Raw genomic sequence first — 17,778 nt, forward strand, 5'->3', positions numbered from 1 at the left:
AAAAATTTAGGTGCTTACCGATTTGTCATCCTCTAATTTTAGATATTACTTAAAGAGCCTCGATTCGTACAAGATTTTATATAAAATTTACAATTTACTCTAAAAATTACAGGCTTGTTTCGTATAAAGAAGTATAATGAGAAGTCCAAAAATTATTAAGTCTAACCATTAATTAAAAATTCTTTTAATTTTCTAGTATCTAAGTGGTATCCTTTGTAGCGAACACCAAACAAAATTAAAGCCCTAAAAAAACTTGCAACCTTCTATTTCCTATTTTTGCAGAATTACTAGTTCACCTATACATATTTATCCCCAATATTTTTCGGTGTACTGGCTATTTAGATATTATACTGATCTAATGTTTCTTCGTATCAAAATAATAGGCTGGTTTTATGTGTAAAATTATACATAAAATCAGCCTATTATTTTACAGCGGAATGCGTATGTCCTTCTTTAATTTTTTAATGATATACCGAATAACAAGGCAGCTGGATGAGTTACTTTTAATGAGAATATTGAAGCTTTTTCTAAAATTGAACAACGTATATGCAAGGCTGCTAATCGGGGGTGTCATTTTGCTTAGGGGTATACCAATATACATATAGGACAAAAAAGGCAAAATATCACCCCATCAGCAGTCTTGGGTACATAGACTGGATCGATTTTCAATAAAAGAATACCACACTACCATGTTCTTCTGATCGACCAAAAAAGAGCTCTTGCAAGTCCCAACATGTGAAAAAAGCGAGCAGCACCAAAACCGTGACGAAATGGCTGTCTAATCAGTAATCACCCCAATCATATCTTTGCTACCGTCACACAGCCTGCCACGCCCAACAAGCTACGTCCCAAATCCCAATGTCGCGACAAATTAATATAGGGACCAACATGCAAAAACGAGATACAGTGCCATTCATAAGGTATGTTTGGTAATTATAGGAAAAATAGAAAGAGATGAGGGAACATAATGAGTTGGATAGCCAAAAATGGTCGTAGTGAGTGTCCTTCGAAGTGAAAGAGACGAGACAGAATAGTACTGGTTATTGTGAATGTGAGTGGAGAGGTATAGATATGATTCCTGAATAGAATTTGGTGAGGCAATTCAAAGGTGACGGATAAGATGTTTCATTTCTCGTCATGTTTCTCTTTTTTTTCTTTTCCGTTTGATCTCTTTTTTGTTTTTTATGACCAGGTGTTTGTATAGGTTCCATTAAGGAATGTATGGGATTAAAACGGTCTGGTATTGCAGTGATGGTGCAGTCTGATCGTCAGTTTTGGTTTCTAAAAGCAATCTGATTTTGTTCCGCAGATGTTGGGGTTCCCCTATGGTTTTCTTGTTTCCCCTCCTGTCCTCATATCAAGTGAAGTGATAGGAAAGAAGGGTTTGATCCTTTTATAGTCACACATATTTAAATTAAAGCATTTTACTTGGATCAACTTATACTAGTTGTCCAATTTTGTGTGGTAGTAGTAAGATTGTGTGAATCTCATGATCAAACAGCTTGTCAGTTGTCCTAACTAAAGGTAGCTTTATACATTGGGTGTTTTCCATAGCTCTCTGGAGTCTCTACCTACAAGATCTATGCTCATTCGAAGAGGTGTGCGAACGTCCCTTCAGAGGAGTTCACGCTATATGTGTAATTCTCGGCCTGGAACTACTGAACACCTGCTGCTTCCCTGCTGCTACTCGCATGAGGTTTGGATGTAGTGTAATTCATTAACTCCTGTCGAATGTCTTAGAGCCAGCCAGAGAATTTTCTTGATATGTGGTTCAACGCGAGGACCGTTCTTTGGTGCTGAGACAATTAGAGCGAAAACAAGATCATTCGTAAATCAAACCAGCAGCTCGATTGGTATGCACGTAGATGACATACCTCTACGTGCTTATGTAACTGATAACATGTATACATAGAAAGTGTTCTCTGTATATTATACAGAGAAGTCTTATACCGTTATACGTACATTAATTCACGCGTGCACTATTTAGCCAATGAATGAAGTTAAATTAGTATCGTATCAGCATTCAGCATGCACTTCATGCACAAGCCATCTTCCTGAATCCTGATTGATAAATTATAAAGTTGCACACTTACCATGTTGTCTAATAGTTTGTTCTTTTTAAACAACCAAGAAACCCACTTCGCATTGCAATTTGCAAAAGTTGGCCTTGAATTATTAACGTATCACCTAAACTCATTTGGTGTCTTCAATGGATCCAAAATCTAAAGACACGCTTCCTTTAATTTCCACCCAAAGTTCACATCTCCATTGTCCTCTTTGCAATAACATTTCAAATATAATTGTTTAGAAGTCAATAACAAAAGGACTGAAAATATTATTGCAGCCTTTAAGCAAATTCATGTCTTTATAGTCCTCCTTTTAGTGACCTTTCTCTATGGCCCTATATGAACCCTAGGTTTTAGCTTTTTGTTTCAATAAAAATGTTTATAAGCTTGTATGATTAAAAAGTTTATGATGTACTCCTAGTCAAAAAGGTTTAGCCAAAGATTCACTCATCTAACACTAAATTTATTGTTTGATCTTTATATTCAATCACTTGGTCACTGATCAGACAAGCCTACGGGGATTAGTTTTGGCAAATTAAATGGTAATCGTTCATTGAATCATGGTGAAATATAGATGTATCCTTATTTTTTTAGTGCGTATACAAATATCCTCCCGTTCTTTTGGAATTTACAAATGTAATCCTATTTTGACCATTTTTTTGAAAAAACGGTAAACGGAGAGTTGTCCTCCATGTCACCAGTTAATTCCACTTAAAAAGATTTTTTTAGTCCTACAAATCGCTGAGTTGACAAATAATCTATTAACTCAGTTCAAATCTCCGATTTCATTCATTGAAACCATTGTTGTGATTTCTTCTTGATGTTTTAGATTTACACTTAAATCCCACAATCAATATAATCAAAAAATAGACCTTTTTAGTGTAAATCTAAAACATCAAGAAGAAATCAGAACAATGGTTTCAGTGAACAGTGAAATCGGCGATTTGAACCGAGTTAATATGTTATTTGTCAACTCAGCGATTTGGAGGACTAAAAAGGTCTTTTTAAGTGGACTTAACTGCTGACATGGAGGATAACTCTCTGTTTACCGTTTTTTCAAAAAAAACTGTCAAACAGGAGTACATTTGTAAATTCCAAAAAAACGGGGTACATTTGTATACGCACTAAAAAACAGGGGTACATCTGTATTTAACCCTTGTTTATTTCGATAAATATAATTTGTGTGGACCTGATAAGTGGTTTACTTAGGTAAACATACACCTTGTTTAATGAGAAGTTTGTGATTTATCACAAGGGTAAAGCTTGTAATTGAATGGATTACTTCGGTAATCATAAATATTGATTCATCTTCATCAAGGAGATTCAAGATTTGATTATATCTTAATATTTTATATCTGAATGGAAGAGCTTTGACTCTTGACTTAATCATATAATCTCTTAATTTTGATTTTGTGGTGAGTTGATTATCCTTTAACTGTTTGGTAGACGTCCTAACAACAAGGGTTATGGGATAAGAACTCTCATTCAAATTGAAGGAGTTTGATCAAAATAAACCAAATTAGGTGGTACTATAGGATGAGAATACTCACTCGTTCATCCAAAATCCTTCGCACACTTTTTCACTTGAAAGAAATTCCAGCAGTCGAGACTAAGATGCTGATCTTCAACCGCTTGGAAAAAAACCCTCCTTAAGCGACTGATGTTCAGCTTCTCAGGGACATATACCAGTTTTTACATGAGTTGAAATATTTCACGTGTCCCACAATGATTTTACTATTAAAAAAGATATACTTAGGAGGCACATATTTAGCCGAATAAAGATTTTTTTTCTCTTCAAGCGGCTGAACATTAGCCTCCTAGTCTCTAGTTTTGCTCTCACTGTTAGAAAATCACTCTTTCACCTAGTCCTTTACTCGATTTGATGGTGAATGACTATTTTTAACATTAGCATAAGAACTTATATTTTGTGTGACAAGATTATACATTTCTCCAGCATAATGTGGATTATTGATATTTGGAGGTAAATTCATTAAAGCGGTATTGGAAAGAAAAAAAAACATTAATATTAGAATGTAGAAGTTATTATTAATTTATAACTGGCCCAATAGAACTGCAACTTTTTATTAATATGTAGAGGTTATTAATAATTTAATATACGAATATTCCAATATATTAAGACCCCTGGGTTGAACCCACTGACAATAATATGAATTGGATGTCGGAAATTTGAGGGATCTTCATGGGCTTAATGTGACACGGTCTAAGAACTCAAAATAATGATGGTTTGGATAAATAAAAGTCGTTTTTTCCTCTGCTAAGAGCTCATAATAATAATGGTTTGGATAATAAAAATCGATATTTTTCTCCTTCGGTATAGATTAGAAGAGCTTACAGGAAGTAAGAAAGATAATAATACGTAAAGACTGGAAAGGTAATAGCAGCTACGGAAAAAAACGCCATATAATCCCTACTCACAACACCCAACGACAACAAAGATACCTGACCCCATTTATTTTTTATCCCAATACTAGGTTACAGATGCCCGACTAGATATTGGATTATCGAAATAACCTTTTTTAAAGCTTCATAATTTCCAAACCAGTAACAAGACTGAGATTTACTTGTTGAATCACCTAATTCGCATTGTAAGTGGCGTCTTCAAAGATGAGTTTATTCATACGCGTCCTGATTATCCATATGATGGTTGTTAGGAGAATTTTTCATAAAACTTGACCTATTGTTGATAGGTTTATGAATATTCATCCCTTAATGATTAGGTCGATGCACTTGCACATTACCCATGCCAAGTCAACATAAGAAAGAAAATAACTTCAAATTCCAAAAGAGATAGGCCAGGGACGAAGCAAAAAAATCTCCCTATTGGAAATTATTATAAATTTATTTATTTAAATTTATCTATTGGAAGGCAAACAAATTACACTTTGGACATAAATGGGTTTGGAACCCAAATTTTTAAATTAGGCGTCAAACATCCTAGAAAGGTGGGAAATCCTTTCCATGTTAGCCATAGTCTGGCTTCGGCACTAGACAAGTCATACTATCACATAAAAACATTTGCAACAATAAAAAAGGCATCTAGGCTTATTTATATGCACCATATCAAAAAATTCTATTTGGAATACCAGGTGGCATGGAAAATTAGTTGCGCCACTATAGGAAAACAACTGAGCGATAGTCTATCTATTGACAGATACTACCTGACGCTGTCATCCCCATCGCTCGATTGACACTATATCGTTCGACAACTATTTGTAACGACTATGTCCCTACTTCATTCCTATATATACTCCCCTTCACTTCATCAAATTACTCACACCTATTTCTCCATATATTTTACCAATTTATTTACTTGTATTCTCAATTTTAAATTTCATAATCATCAATGGAGAGATCCAATGAAAAGAGGAATATTCATATGTATTGGTTTAAATTGCAGCAAGAAATGCATCAACGGAGGTTGCAACAACTTGATAATGAAGAAACTGAAGATAAAGAACTAACCGAGACTCTAATGCTCATACATTTGGGCCAAATACCTAGAGTTCCAGAGCCAAAATAAGTACTCAAAATAAGATATACATATCCAGAGAGGGAATCGTTCCACCAGAATCTAACACACCCTTATTTTCTTCCCAATTGTGTGTACTCTCAAGATTTTCAACGTCGATTCCACATACGCGGCACCTGGTGATAAGTATTATTAATGAGCTCTGTCGAATAGAACCTCAATTTAATTATCAATTTGATAAACTAAATATAAGAGGTCATAGTCCTGAATAAATGTTACTTTGTCTTCAAGGATTCTAGGTTATGGAAAACCAACCGATGCGAATAACGAGTACCTTCGTATGGATAAAAAAACTTCATTCACCATTTTTATCCCAAATATTTACGAAAACCAACCGAGGAAGATGTTAGACAAATGTTAAGGGTATGGCAGGATGCCCTACTTATTGGGTCGGTCAATATAAGGTCCGTTATCCAAAACCAATTGTTATCCTTGAAATTGTTACTTCTTATGATTGATGGATATGAAACCTTTTTTTGGTCTTCCAGGTTCACATATGATATTAATATTTTGCACACATCTTCTCTATTTGATTAGTTTATAATGTTTTAGATTAGAAGAATACTGAAATATTAAGAAATTTTATAGAGATTTAGAAATTCTTGTGTGAGTTGAAATGATTTTGAAGTTGGGTATGTAAGGGTGAATTACTGACCGTTAGATGATGAGTTGGAAAACAATGATCATACTGACGAGCGACATCAAATGACCATCGAGCGTTGTTATGACCATCGAGAAATAGACTTTCTATCGCTCGCTAGAGATTTTTTTGTGTGTGCCTAAATAATATATTTGACACTTTAACACATACGTTTACCACTTTGACATACCCATAATGGGTAGAAAAATGACAAACCATAGCGTATGACATGTGCATAGGAATAGGCCTTAACAATTGGTTTTCTTTTTTTATGAAGACATAATTGCCATTTTCCCATAGAAAGAATTTTACTTCGTGAAACCAAGTTCTTTACCAAGGGCTTAAATTCTTAGTTTCCAGGTCATGGTCTTTGTTATTTTACCTTCTCTACTCGGTGTCTATATAAAACGTTAGCATCATATCTTTATTTTTAGGGTACTGATTAAAACGCTAATAGATTGGACCTCATGATCAAATGATTTTTGAAGGCATAATAAATCCGTCAGATGTTATTTCATCCGGTAAAGGGGGTAAAGCGAGTGAACCCCATTTTCTTTACAAAGGATTTGGTGTGCTGAAGAATCGAGTTTAACTTTGAAATCGGTGGGAAAATTTTTTTACCTAGTAGTGCTACAGCATTATTGAACTAGCAGACTTCTAACCGTCAGATCTAGTAGATATGACGTCATCTAACCCATGAATTAACTATAGCTAGTTTCTTAAATTTTTATTGAACCTTATTGTTCCTGAAATTTCGTCATCTTCTTGAAAACAAAGTTTTCATCTTATTCTCAAATCGATGGTTGGATATATGAGTGAAGATATAATTAATCAAATCAGGTTCAAAGACTTTACAAGTTAAGAAGTAAAACCAGATACCTTATTATATAGTTTCTTAAATTATGTCCATAGAACCTAATTTGAATGTTGTAGATTATCTCTAATTAATCAAAAACAAAATTTTAATTAGAACCGTGGATATGTGGAAAATGCCAAGGAAGATCATTGTTGATACCCAGAAAATGACTATATAGGATTTAAGCCCAAATGTAATAACAATAGGGTTTACGGAAAGGTTCAAGAGATAATTTGGGCCTAAGGGAGAGGAGTCCTAATGACCCATTAGGGGAAGTCAAAATAATAAGTCCAAAAGGAAACATCAAAGAGTCAAACTTATAAAGGAAGAAAAAGTATGCTTGTAAATAGGGTTTTAGATAAGGCCGGTGAAAAAGATGGCTAAAAAAGGGGGGTTGATCTTAACTAATTAGGCAGAGCTCATTTTATGGACAACCATGTACTACTTTCTGGAGCAGACTTCCATCTTTACCATAAACTATTTGTACCTATTACAAGAACAAATCAATCACACGAGGATCGTATTTAGTCATTCTCAACTTATAGTACTCACTTTCTCATTTTTATTTTTGAAGAAGATCCATAACTTACTTCTCTAAATCAAGAATTGATGGAGGATTCAATGGGTAACGGTGAAAACCTGTGAAGGATGTGCTCTTATAGCAACAAGTAGGTCTTTGTCTTCTATAAAATGTTCAATAACACTGTTATATAATAAGGGAATTATTAACTGCAAACTGCATTCCAATCACTGTTTTTGGATTTAATCAGTTAATTCCATAAGATTATCTTAAAACATAAAAATTTTATTTGATTCAAATTAGTAATAGATCAACTTCACATATTCCTATGAATCTCTGATATTTGAAGTGTGTAAAGCAGCCATTAAATAAGAAAACCCTTGAACTTGGGAAAACAAATTTCATGCCTCGTGAAGATAATAACAACCCGACGGCTGCAAGTCTGCTAGTTCAAAAATGCACAATCCTTTTTTTCCGAAACTGGTTCATGGAACCAGGGAAATTAAAAATTATTCTTCGAGGGGAAAAATACGGTTTAGTCCAAAATCCCATCCAAATATACTAGTTAGTCCTAACCCATTCAACTAGGTACAAATTAGTCCCTTTTTATGGAAAGTACATAAATAACCTGCGTGGTTTATAATTTAGTCCAAATATTTGCAGTTTAGTCCAAAGTGACTCATGATGATGTTAGCATTTTTAAATAATATAAAAAAAATCAATTTATCTTTCGACCCGTTTGTCCAAAATTCGCAAACTTTATATATTCGGAAAACTCTTTCCGAGACCTACAAAAAGAGTACCCATATGACTATATAATTCTCATTTTTTGAAAAACTTAGCTTACATTGGTGTACAAACATGTACACATCTATAAAAATACAACCTGTTTACAATCCAAACTCGTTACCAACACCAGCTCCAATGCTCAAGCACTCTTAACCCTGCTGGTGCAAACAACTACAACACCTCAACCATTCAACTCAAATTTTTTATTCACCAGATCACCACTTCAGAGTTCTACCATCAGTACTCAGCTGCACCATTCCTTGTACTACAACATAGAAACAAACCCATTCTTCCAAATTTCCCATAGCATCACCTGCAATTGCTTCATAGCCAGCTGCAGCTCATCCATAGCTTGTAATTGCTCATCCAGCAACAATACACAATGCTTATTCATTTCGTTATCAGCTTACTGCAAACTCTAAATCACACAAAGTAACAGTATTGTCTTCATCTCATATTCATCAAATCAACAGTTCTAACACCCTTGAAATCTCAGTAACACCATCTTCTTTCATACTCGAGAACTCTAATCAAACCAAACACTTCTTAGCTAGATTAATTAGCATAAAAAAATAACTGATACACCAATACCTGTTGATCCACTTCCATCTCTTCGACGTGGGTATATTCTCAAAAATAGCATCTACATGACCATAAAGTCAGTTCAACTAATAAGCCAAACACATGAATAAAAAAATTACAAGAAAATTAAGAAATGTATCAAATGGAATCAACAATTTATTTTTTGAAGACGATAATCGCATCCCGTCCATCATTTGGTTAAAGAACAACCATGAACAATAATAATACCTAATGTACACACCATATTGACAATCAACATGTGTGTATAATTATGTACATGTCAAGAATATGCCATTTCACATGTTTACTCCGTAGATTTTTTGACCACTCAAGTAGGAAAGTGACATAATTATATATTACATATTTTTATGAAGTCCAAAACTAGCTTCGTTAACGACCAATAGGAGTAGGACTATGTGCACATTAGTTATCAATAGGTGTACAACTACATGCACATTGAAAATCAACATGTGTACTACTATGTACACATTAAGAATCCATATGTGCACATTGTTGTGCACATTAACATATCAATAAAAAAGTGTCGAATAGATATCAAAACATGGTCTCTGGACATTGTAGTTCATGTACAGATGCATCTTGTGACAAACCCAAGTTGTTAGTATATGTCATAAAGATTGCATGTAGCTAACTATGGGGTTTAATGTATCCAGTATATATGAATAGAAAGGATATAGACAGACATCATTTAGGGGTCACATATTTCAGGAATTACCACCTGCTCTGATGGAGGCGTCATATCAAAGATGGACCTACCAATAATTCCTGGATGCGGAGACCTACGTCGCAGCTCTCTCGCTTCTTGGCATAAAACACAGTAATGGCAGAAGAAGTAGGTGGCAAAGTCACATGTTCACTCACATTGTTCACGCTACAGCTCATCCTCTATGATGCTTCCACAATAGCCACAGGATTTGTTAATGACTCACAAGCACACCTTGTTTACACCGTTAAAAATGAAAACACAAAAAATTAAAAAAACGTTCATCTTTTGCTAGAAAACAAGTTTGCTATTAAGTTAATACTGAAAATTTAGAACAACCGTATTTACAGAAACTCAACCAATTAAATTTGGATCCATAAGAAGGTAAAGAAGATAGATGGGTTAAAAGATGAATAATTATTGAAACTAACATGAACAGAGGAACAATAATCATGAAAACCAACAAGTGTACAATTAAGTACACATTAACAATCAACGTGTACAATTATGTACACATTAAGAATCAATATGTGTACAATTAAGGTGAATGTTTGAATGTAAAGGTGAGACACGCACCTCAACTTGAGCACCTAAAATCTGATACGAAGGTGACACATTAATAATAATCAACATGTGTATGATTATGTGCACATTGAATATCAACATTATACAATTATGTACACATTAAGAATCAACATGTGTACAATTATGTACACCTTAGCTCTTTGTAATGTAAAATTAAATTCTCCCATTTGTCATTCAAAGAACCCAGTTAATACTGAAATGTATATTATTATTCAACCGTACTTGCATGTGCTTCAAGTAAAGCTCTTCTAATCTCTCGCATAGGTTCAAAGATATTCTTCTTATTCAAAACCTCTAAACACATAATCAAAAAGATATATGCATAGAACTTTAAGATATATACATAGAACTTTAAGATATATACATAGAAATGACACAGATGGTAAGGAACATTTCTAATGCATAAGAATAAGATTTGTACCTCAATCCATGAAGTTTCAGGCCTGGGATACGACACAATTACGTGCTTGACAGTGGAGAAGAAAAATTAGGTTTAAAATGTGCCGCTAAGGTCAAGGATCAAGGAAATGAAAATCCAAGATTCCAAAGATGTGAAAAGAACATAAACTCGCTTTACAGCTCCCAAAGGCTAGTTTCGCACTCCTTGGTTTTCTTCCATCTTAGAAATGAGAAATAAGTACATTATCACATACATCTATGTAAATATATACACAAATATGGACGCGTTCCAAACTTAATCGTAAGTGTTTAACTATTGGGAAAAGAGATACACTTGCACTTTTATCCATCTATGCAAAGCTACATTTGCATTTTATCCATCTTGTAATTTAAAAAAAGCTGAAGCAGAAATGTATATTAACGGACTAGCTGAAATATGAAACTGACACAGCTAAAATTTAAAATGACTGATAATAATCCAGAAGGCCAGGTAAACAAAATTTCTCTGCCAGAAAAAAAGAAGAAAGTGCAATAGTTAATTGAGTTTTCCTTACCCAACCTATCAAATATCCTCCATCTTTACAATATCGAGGTCTCCCACTAATTATTTCAAGTAACATCACTCCAAATGAAAATGTGTTCCCTTGAATATCCAACTGACGCGCTTGTACAGAATCTGAAAATTTACAAGAAATATTTCCACTTGGTCCAGAAGTCTTCTTCGATCTTCCAATTTTCAAAATCAACTAGCTGCACAACATGTGGCATTATGACTCTTCAGGAATATGCTATTAATTAGACATCCACACAACATAGTGATAATATTGGAAGTAAACATTAAATATAAAAAGTATTTGGAGAAAATCATACCAGAAACTCGAATTAAGCTGTTAATTTCAAAAGAAGAAACTAATTTCTCCTTTGGTTCATATTCTTTCATCGTCAAAGAAGGTTCAAACTCAGAGCACTTTATAGATTTCAATTTCAAATTCAATCACTCGTGTGGCATGAACATTATCTTCAATTTCTTTATTCACCTTCACCAAAATGAATCCTTTTTTTTACATGTATGATCTTTATCTTGAATCGCAGAAAACAACCACGGAGAATAACGAAGCCCTAAAACTTTTTTGAAATCGCCTCTCTCTCTTCTAAAAATTTTAGATCTGAAATTTTCTTATAAAAATAACTAGTTTTTCTAACTAAGATTCTTCCTCAACAGATCACTAGAGACGAGAAGTAGAGAGATATGAGAAAATACTGGATCATGATTGTTTCTAATCAAACATCCGGACTCGATAAAAAATCGAATGACAGATATATGAATATTGAGTAATTAAAGTTCAAATACTAACCTGAAATCTAATAGATAAAATGAAAATTGATTCTTGTCATATAGAGGTTCTGAATCTCCACACTATTGTTGCAGAGATCTGTTGGTGGAGAAATGAAATGAAAAACGGGTTTGCGAACAAATCAAGATACGTTCTTGGGGGGGGGGGGGGGGGGGGGGGGGGGGGGTGTATTTTAGTCAGGAAAGAAATACAATTTGGACTGAATCGTTAAGATTTGGATCAACTCGTTCTGGATTTGGTAAATTAGGACCTCCCAGTACTAGGCTTTAGGTCGTTGGACTAGAGAGTCCAAAGCCCGGTAAATTTCTACTTCTTCGAGACTCACTTCCTGAGCAACTGCAGAGCCATTTAACTAAATTATACTTAAAATCCTAATTCACCTGCACGGCAAATATCAGATTATTTTTTTATTTACCATGACCCAATATTTGTCACAAAGTTGTATCGCTGTAAAAGTGAAAACCCACAATTGTTGGCAAAATCCACAACGGGATGATTGGTGAATGTCGCCACATTAGCCTTGAACTATTTCCAAACCTCCCTTCGCCATGAGTTCTACATTAATTTAATGGAATTCTAAACGATCATGGAGAAGTGAGAACACCCCACACTGAAAATAATACATCAGACCGACTTCATGTGGGAGAGGCTTAACCGAGCATAAACAACCACAAGATAGTCAGACTCTAGATCGAAATGAAATTTTTTGATTACTCCACATCTCAGACACTACTATCCGAAGTGTTGTACTCTCAAAGGGAAGTAATGCTACTGTTACAAAAAAATTATTTATGTAGCAAGTAATATTAAGGTTAAACTGGGTCTTGATAAGAAGACGGCTTCAATTAATATCTTAGAAAAAATTGAAGAGAGAGTTGTCACAAGAGAGGTCTACCCTGTGCTCCTTGGGTGGCTCCGACAACGCATCAACTAAACAAATAATTTACTCTCCTACTGACAATCCAAAACCAAACTTGTAATCTTTCTTCGGGTGATCGATCTGCAATTCAGAGGTTCGAAATTAACAGTAGGCAGCAAAAGAGAAATTAGTGAAACAACAGGACTTGGTGGCTATTTTCTCCTTCTACAAAAAACTTGAGAGATTTTGTTTAATGCATAAAATTGTGGATGGACCTGAGCAAGATACTTTCATCTCAGCAACAAAATATGGGTACAGTTGGAGGTTGCAGCCATTTGAAGATGAGGTTAACATGATATATCAGTTTTACTTTATTATACTGTAAATCATTTAAGATCATTTAAGAGATATGGTTCTCACCTCTGCGGAAAGAATGAAATTGAGACCCATATTCAGTCGTTCTTCTAGAAAACTAGCTACGCATCCATTGGAGTCAATCTTCCCTCTTAAACGACACTGTCAACAAACACATGCACACTTATAAAACATAAGTCTTGAAATTCCTTTCCATAGCTTTCAGTGCCTTCAGAAACATTGACTTTCAAAGATCATTCTGGAATCTGCCAAACAAATTACCTGTCTAAATATGCAATCGTAACCAAAACTTGCTGTAACATCTCTCGACATGTAGTTGTACATGAAATCCGATGCTAGAGAAACCTGCAGACAAAAGAAGTACAATAGGAGGATGATTAAATAAAATACATATAGATCAACAACTAAATTTTGACCGTCTTACCTTTTCAGACACTTTCTGAACATAGCTAAGTGCAACCATCCCCGTACTTGCAACTTGCCCTGTAGCAACCTGCAATCACCAGTCAATTCCCTCCCCAGTCATTTTTCGTATTAATATGAAATTCAGAAATATCAAATAACAATGTAAGTAATATGTCCCCCGTTTTCGAATGGAAAGGTTTTTTGGCAGTAGGATTTAGCTGTTTTACCATCTTATCTGTGTTGTATCGAGCAGCAAATCCAATACCAGATTTTCGATGCTGACCCGCCCAAAATACTTCACTGCCCAGTGACAAGTGAGGAGTGACACTCTGTGGAAGAAGAAATGCGCATTTCATTAACATATAGAAAAAGGATTACAATCACTAAAACAGTATACATCCTTAAAAATATGGTAAGAACTAAGAAGAAACTTTTCACGGCACACTAAAAAGACAAAACAGTCAGAGCATGCTTTGCCAGTTTGGCCAAGGACGTGTACATCTCAAGATTAAGAGAGATTTTTCAGCGTTATCCTTCAAAAATATTCATAATAATTGACTCTGTAAATACAAGTTATATTATTCCGCAAACTGTATAAATTCTTGAATATTAATGTGCATCTTTTGCGCAAATATAAATCTAGTCCAACCAATTAGTCCAAACTCAAAGGCAAAACATTAAACTTCAAGCGACTTCATCAAACAGAGTTGATTGCTATGTTCAACATGTATGCTAGATACATTGGAATCTATATTACCTTTGCAGGAAAATCATCAAATGTCACAATAGCACACAAACCTTTGCTTGAGGGCTTAATTGTCACAAGTGAAGACTAAATACGACATACACTAGGTCCAGATTTCCAAATCTATCTAGAGTAGGTTACGCTTTACCATCAGATGCATACTCTCAAGGTCTCACTTTTGGAGCGGCCCGGTCTTTCTTTGTAAAAATTATTTCAATCTTACTCCTCTAAGATCTTATTCTTGTCAAAGAATTTCTGCGATTTAACCCCGCAATGAATGAAAACAGATATAACCATCTAATTGCTGATCAAAAAAGATATACGAGTCTACCCAAACAAGCTTCCTCGTCAACAGATTGTTACCTGGATATAACTAGCACCCACTAAGGCCCCATTCCCTAATTGAAGCTGGCTCCTTGAGTCTTTACCCTGTGTAGAATAAATATATAAATAAATAAAAGTCAGCAAAAAGAATTTTGGATGCTCATGCAACAAACTGCAACAATATCTCAACCATCACATCCCACAAAACACAAACCCAATCAAGTATATCAAACTAACAGACCTAGGAATAAGAAAACAGATGACAAGAGAGCGTGCATAGTTTAATGGGAGATTACTCGACTAAAACTGAGCTACTGAAGGATTTTCCACAAACAGAGACTCCAAAACAGATAATTTCATAAGCAGGAATATTCTGGTCAGACAAATTACATAATTTCTGTCAAAAAAACTTCTAAAATGTACTCTTGCATGAGCAGACAGCAGATGCTATTGCAAGAGTCCACAAGTAAAAATTCAATACAATGAAAAAATGTAAAACCATCAACGGTTAAACAATATATCTATTAATGGGAACCAAGAACAGTATGCTTCGACAAAATATCAATAATTGCAAAGGGAGAACAAAACTTTACCTTGTAATCAAAATTGACCATACCATGAGACATATGCGGCTCTTGAGTAAGCTGAAAATACAGCAGCACATGATTGTTAGTAGAATAAAAAGGTAACATAGAACACCAGATGAGACAAAAACTTTAAGAAATTACTGGAAGTAGCAAACACCTGGGCATTAGCCTTCAGAGCGAGGTTTTCGGTCAAATCACACTTGAGTCTTGCATTCATCCTTCCGTCCATCATAACCCTCCCAACAAGCATCAACTATGCAATACAAAGAGTAGCTCTAACAAACAGTCAGCCCGAAGCAGAATATGAGGCTCAGGCGAGGAACTCAACCTTCACTAATGGTGATGAAAAATTTACCTTTGGGTCAAGAAAGTTAGCTCCAAATTCATAGTGAGAAGTAGGTATTTTGATGGTCTCGGCGGACTGAGAAGGAACTTCCATTGGTCCCATGAATACACTGATTAATAATCATGAGGAGAAGTTGTCAAATTAAGTGAAGGAAGGGGAATCAGGCACAGTATATGCATTTAACTACTTAGTTACCTGTGGCTGAGAGAGAATCTTTGATTGATTCCCTTCATAAAATCGAAGCGTAGCCCTTCAAAAAGATCTGGCTTTAAGGACACTGTAGATACATTATGCAGATTCACTTTTAGTCCATAAGCTCAATCAACAAGTATCAATCATATCAGCACACAACATCAATACTCCTTGGTAGGGATGCAAAACAAGCACCATAATACAGACACAATGGAGAACCACCGGCTAAAATTGAAAGCTATTTGAGCCCCGGAGAACTCCTTTCCATAGATCTAAAGAAATACTGGCCTTAATTTTCAACTTTGGATAACTGGGTTCTAACAAAATACAGTAGAACACAAATTTTAAGTCCAAAATTACTCAAAGTTCACCTTCGTGTATAGATATATCCCCGAACATGCAGAGAACAGTAATCCCAACAATTTCATTATTAACAAATTGACCTTCAGCTAAAAAGTTTAAACTGTCACACTATAAACCCTTGAAATCTCTCCTTCAAAATACAAGCATTAATAACCCTAAGCTAAGCTAAAATAACCAATTGAAACAAAAATTAAGCTAGTTAAACTAAATCACATATCACAAGACAATCATCAAAGTCAAATCAATAACCATTCCACGAAGTAGAAACAAAACCCTTATCTTGTAACTAGAAAACCTTATAACTAATGCATAAAACAAATGACGGTAAATAGATCAGGAGCCAGACTTACTCAAAGCATCACGATGGATTTCTTCATAAGGAATAGGGCAAGGAAGATCCATATAATCGATTTTCTCTTCTTTCTTCTCGATCTCCTTTGGAGGAGTAGTAGTTTGAGGAACTATTTCAGCGTAAGATCCCATTTTTTTGTTGTTGTTTCAAACCCTAGAAAAGTAAAGATTTGAGTGAGAGGGAACTATAACAGATTCTCAAATTTTATTGAGAAGAACTTTTTAGGGCTATATGAGAGCTACTTGAGATCCTAAACAAAAACACAAACTAAAGAGAGTTTTTCGACTGCAAACCTTTTTGTTTTGGGATGGTATGCGTGCGACAGGGGAAAGAAGCTGCTATGGGCTTTCAGGGTTTAAGGGGAGGGTTTTCTTTCCTTGGATATATATCCTGCTTTTGGTAAATAGTACTGCTCCATAATAAAGCATCTACGTTTGGTATCAAGGTTTGAAAAACGGGTCACCCCGCAGGTCACGGACACTAGGTGTGTGACCATGTTTTGGGTAAAAAACGCGTTATATAGTAAAAAACGTGTTTTTTGGACGTTTTTTGAAAATAACGGGCGTTGTAACAGTTAAATATAAAATAAAATAAAATAAAAAATTATAATCTCAAATTCCTATGTAACGGTTATAACATGCGTGAAAACGGTTTAACGAGTCTAAAAAACGTTGTTACTAGGTTTTTTTATTTTTTAATACTCCCTCCGTCCCTAAATAGATGACCTATTAATGTTTAAATTTGGTCACACTAATAGATGACCTATACCATTAAGAATTGGAATATTTCTAATACTACCATTTTAATTGATTATTGTTAGTATAAGATGTATAATTCGGTAGTCATGTTTATATTTCTTACACAGGTGTTTTAAAAAAAAATCACTATAAAATTTACGAAAGTTTGATAAAATTCGTGACGGTAAATTATAGCCACTAAAATTTCGTCGGCAACAATTAGCTAGATATACTTGTCCCTTTATTAGATTGCAGAATTTCCATCAAATGCCAAGAAGTAGGCACGGTTTTAACAAGTCTATATGGTACTACTTTCTAAAAGTTAATCATTGAATGCTTAAAAAACTCGTAAAGTAGGAATTGCATGGTGAGTTAGGGTAAAGACAATCAACCCATTATCAGATTCGATCTAAAATCGCACTACTTA

At 34.6% G+C, this 17,778-nt stretch overlaps 1 protein-coding gene and 1 long non-coding RNA gene across 6 annotated transcripts; both read right to left on the reverse strand.

Moving 5' to 3' along the window:
* Positions 1-8,432: 8,432 nt before the first annotated feature.
* On the reverse strand, positions 8,433-12,197 carry LOC113322374. Of its 4 annotated transcripts, none has more exons than XR_003347132.1 (3): positions 11,582-12,197; positions 11,266-11,461; positions 8,433-10,931 (listed from the first exon to the last, which is right to left on the reverse strand). It is a non-coding gene; the product is annotated as an uncharacterized LOC113322374 (long non-coding RNA). The 4 variants fall into 4 exon arrangements; XR_003347131.1 differs by having other exon boundaries at positions 8,433-9,961; positions 10,734-11,461; XR_003347133.1 differs by having other exon boundaries at positions 8,433-11,461; positions 11,582-11,748; positions 12,067-12,188.
* Positions 12,198-12,747: 550 nt separating this feature from the next.
* Positions 12,748-17,008, reverse strand: LOC113323750 (mitochondrial import receptor subunit TOM40-1-like). 2 transcript variants are annotated; one of them, XM_026572092.1, is made up of 12 exons: positions 16,908-17,008; positions 16,613-16,767; positions 15,903-15,984; positions 15,717-15,816; positions 15,519-15,614; positions 15,368-15,418; positions 14,814-14,879; positions 13,933-14,034; positions 13,725-13,793; positions 13,562-13,645; positions 13,346-13,441; positions 12,748-13,066 (listed from the first exon to the last, which is right to left on the reverse strand). In XM_026572092.1, the coding sequence occupies exons 2-12, from the start codon at positions 16,743-16,745 to the stop codon at positions 13,010-13,012; spliced, it is 936 nt and encodes a 311-aa protein (XP_026427877.1). In that variant the 5' UTR covers positions 16,746-16,767; positions 16,908-17,008; the 3' UTR covers positions 12,748-13,009. The 2 variants fall into 2 exon arrangements, with proteins under 2 accessions (XP_026427877.1, XP_026427876.1); XM_026572091.1 differs by having other exon boundaries at positions 16,613-16,971.
* Between the last annotated feature and the right edge of the window lie 770 nt (positions 17,009-17,778).

Source organism: Papaver somniferum, chromosome 11, assembly GCF_003573695.1.
Source record: "Papaver somniferum cultivar HN1 chromosome 11, ASM357369v1, whole genome shotgun sequence".
NCBI lineage: Eukaryota > Viridiplantae > Streptophyta > Magnoliopsida > Ranunculales > Papaveraceae > Papaver > Papaver somniferum.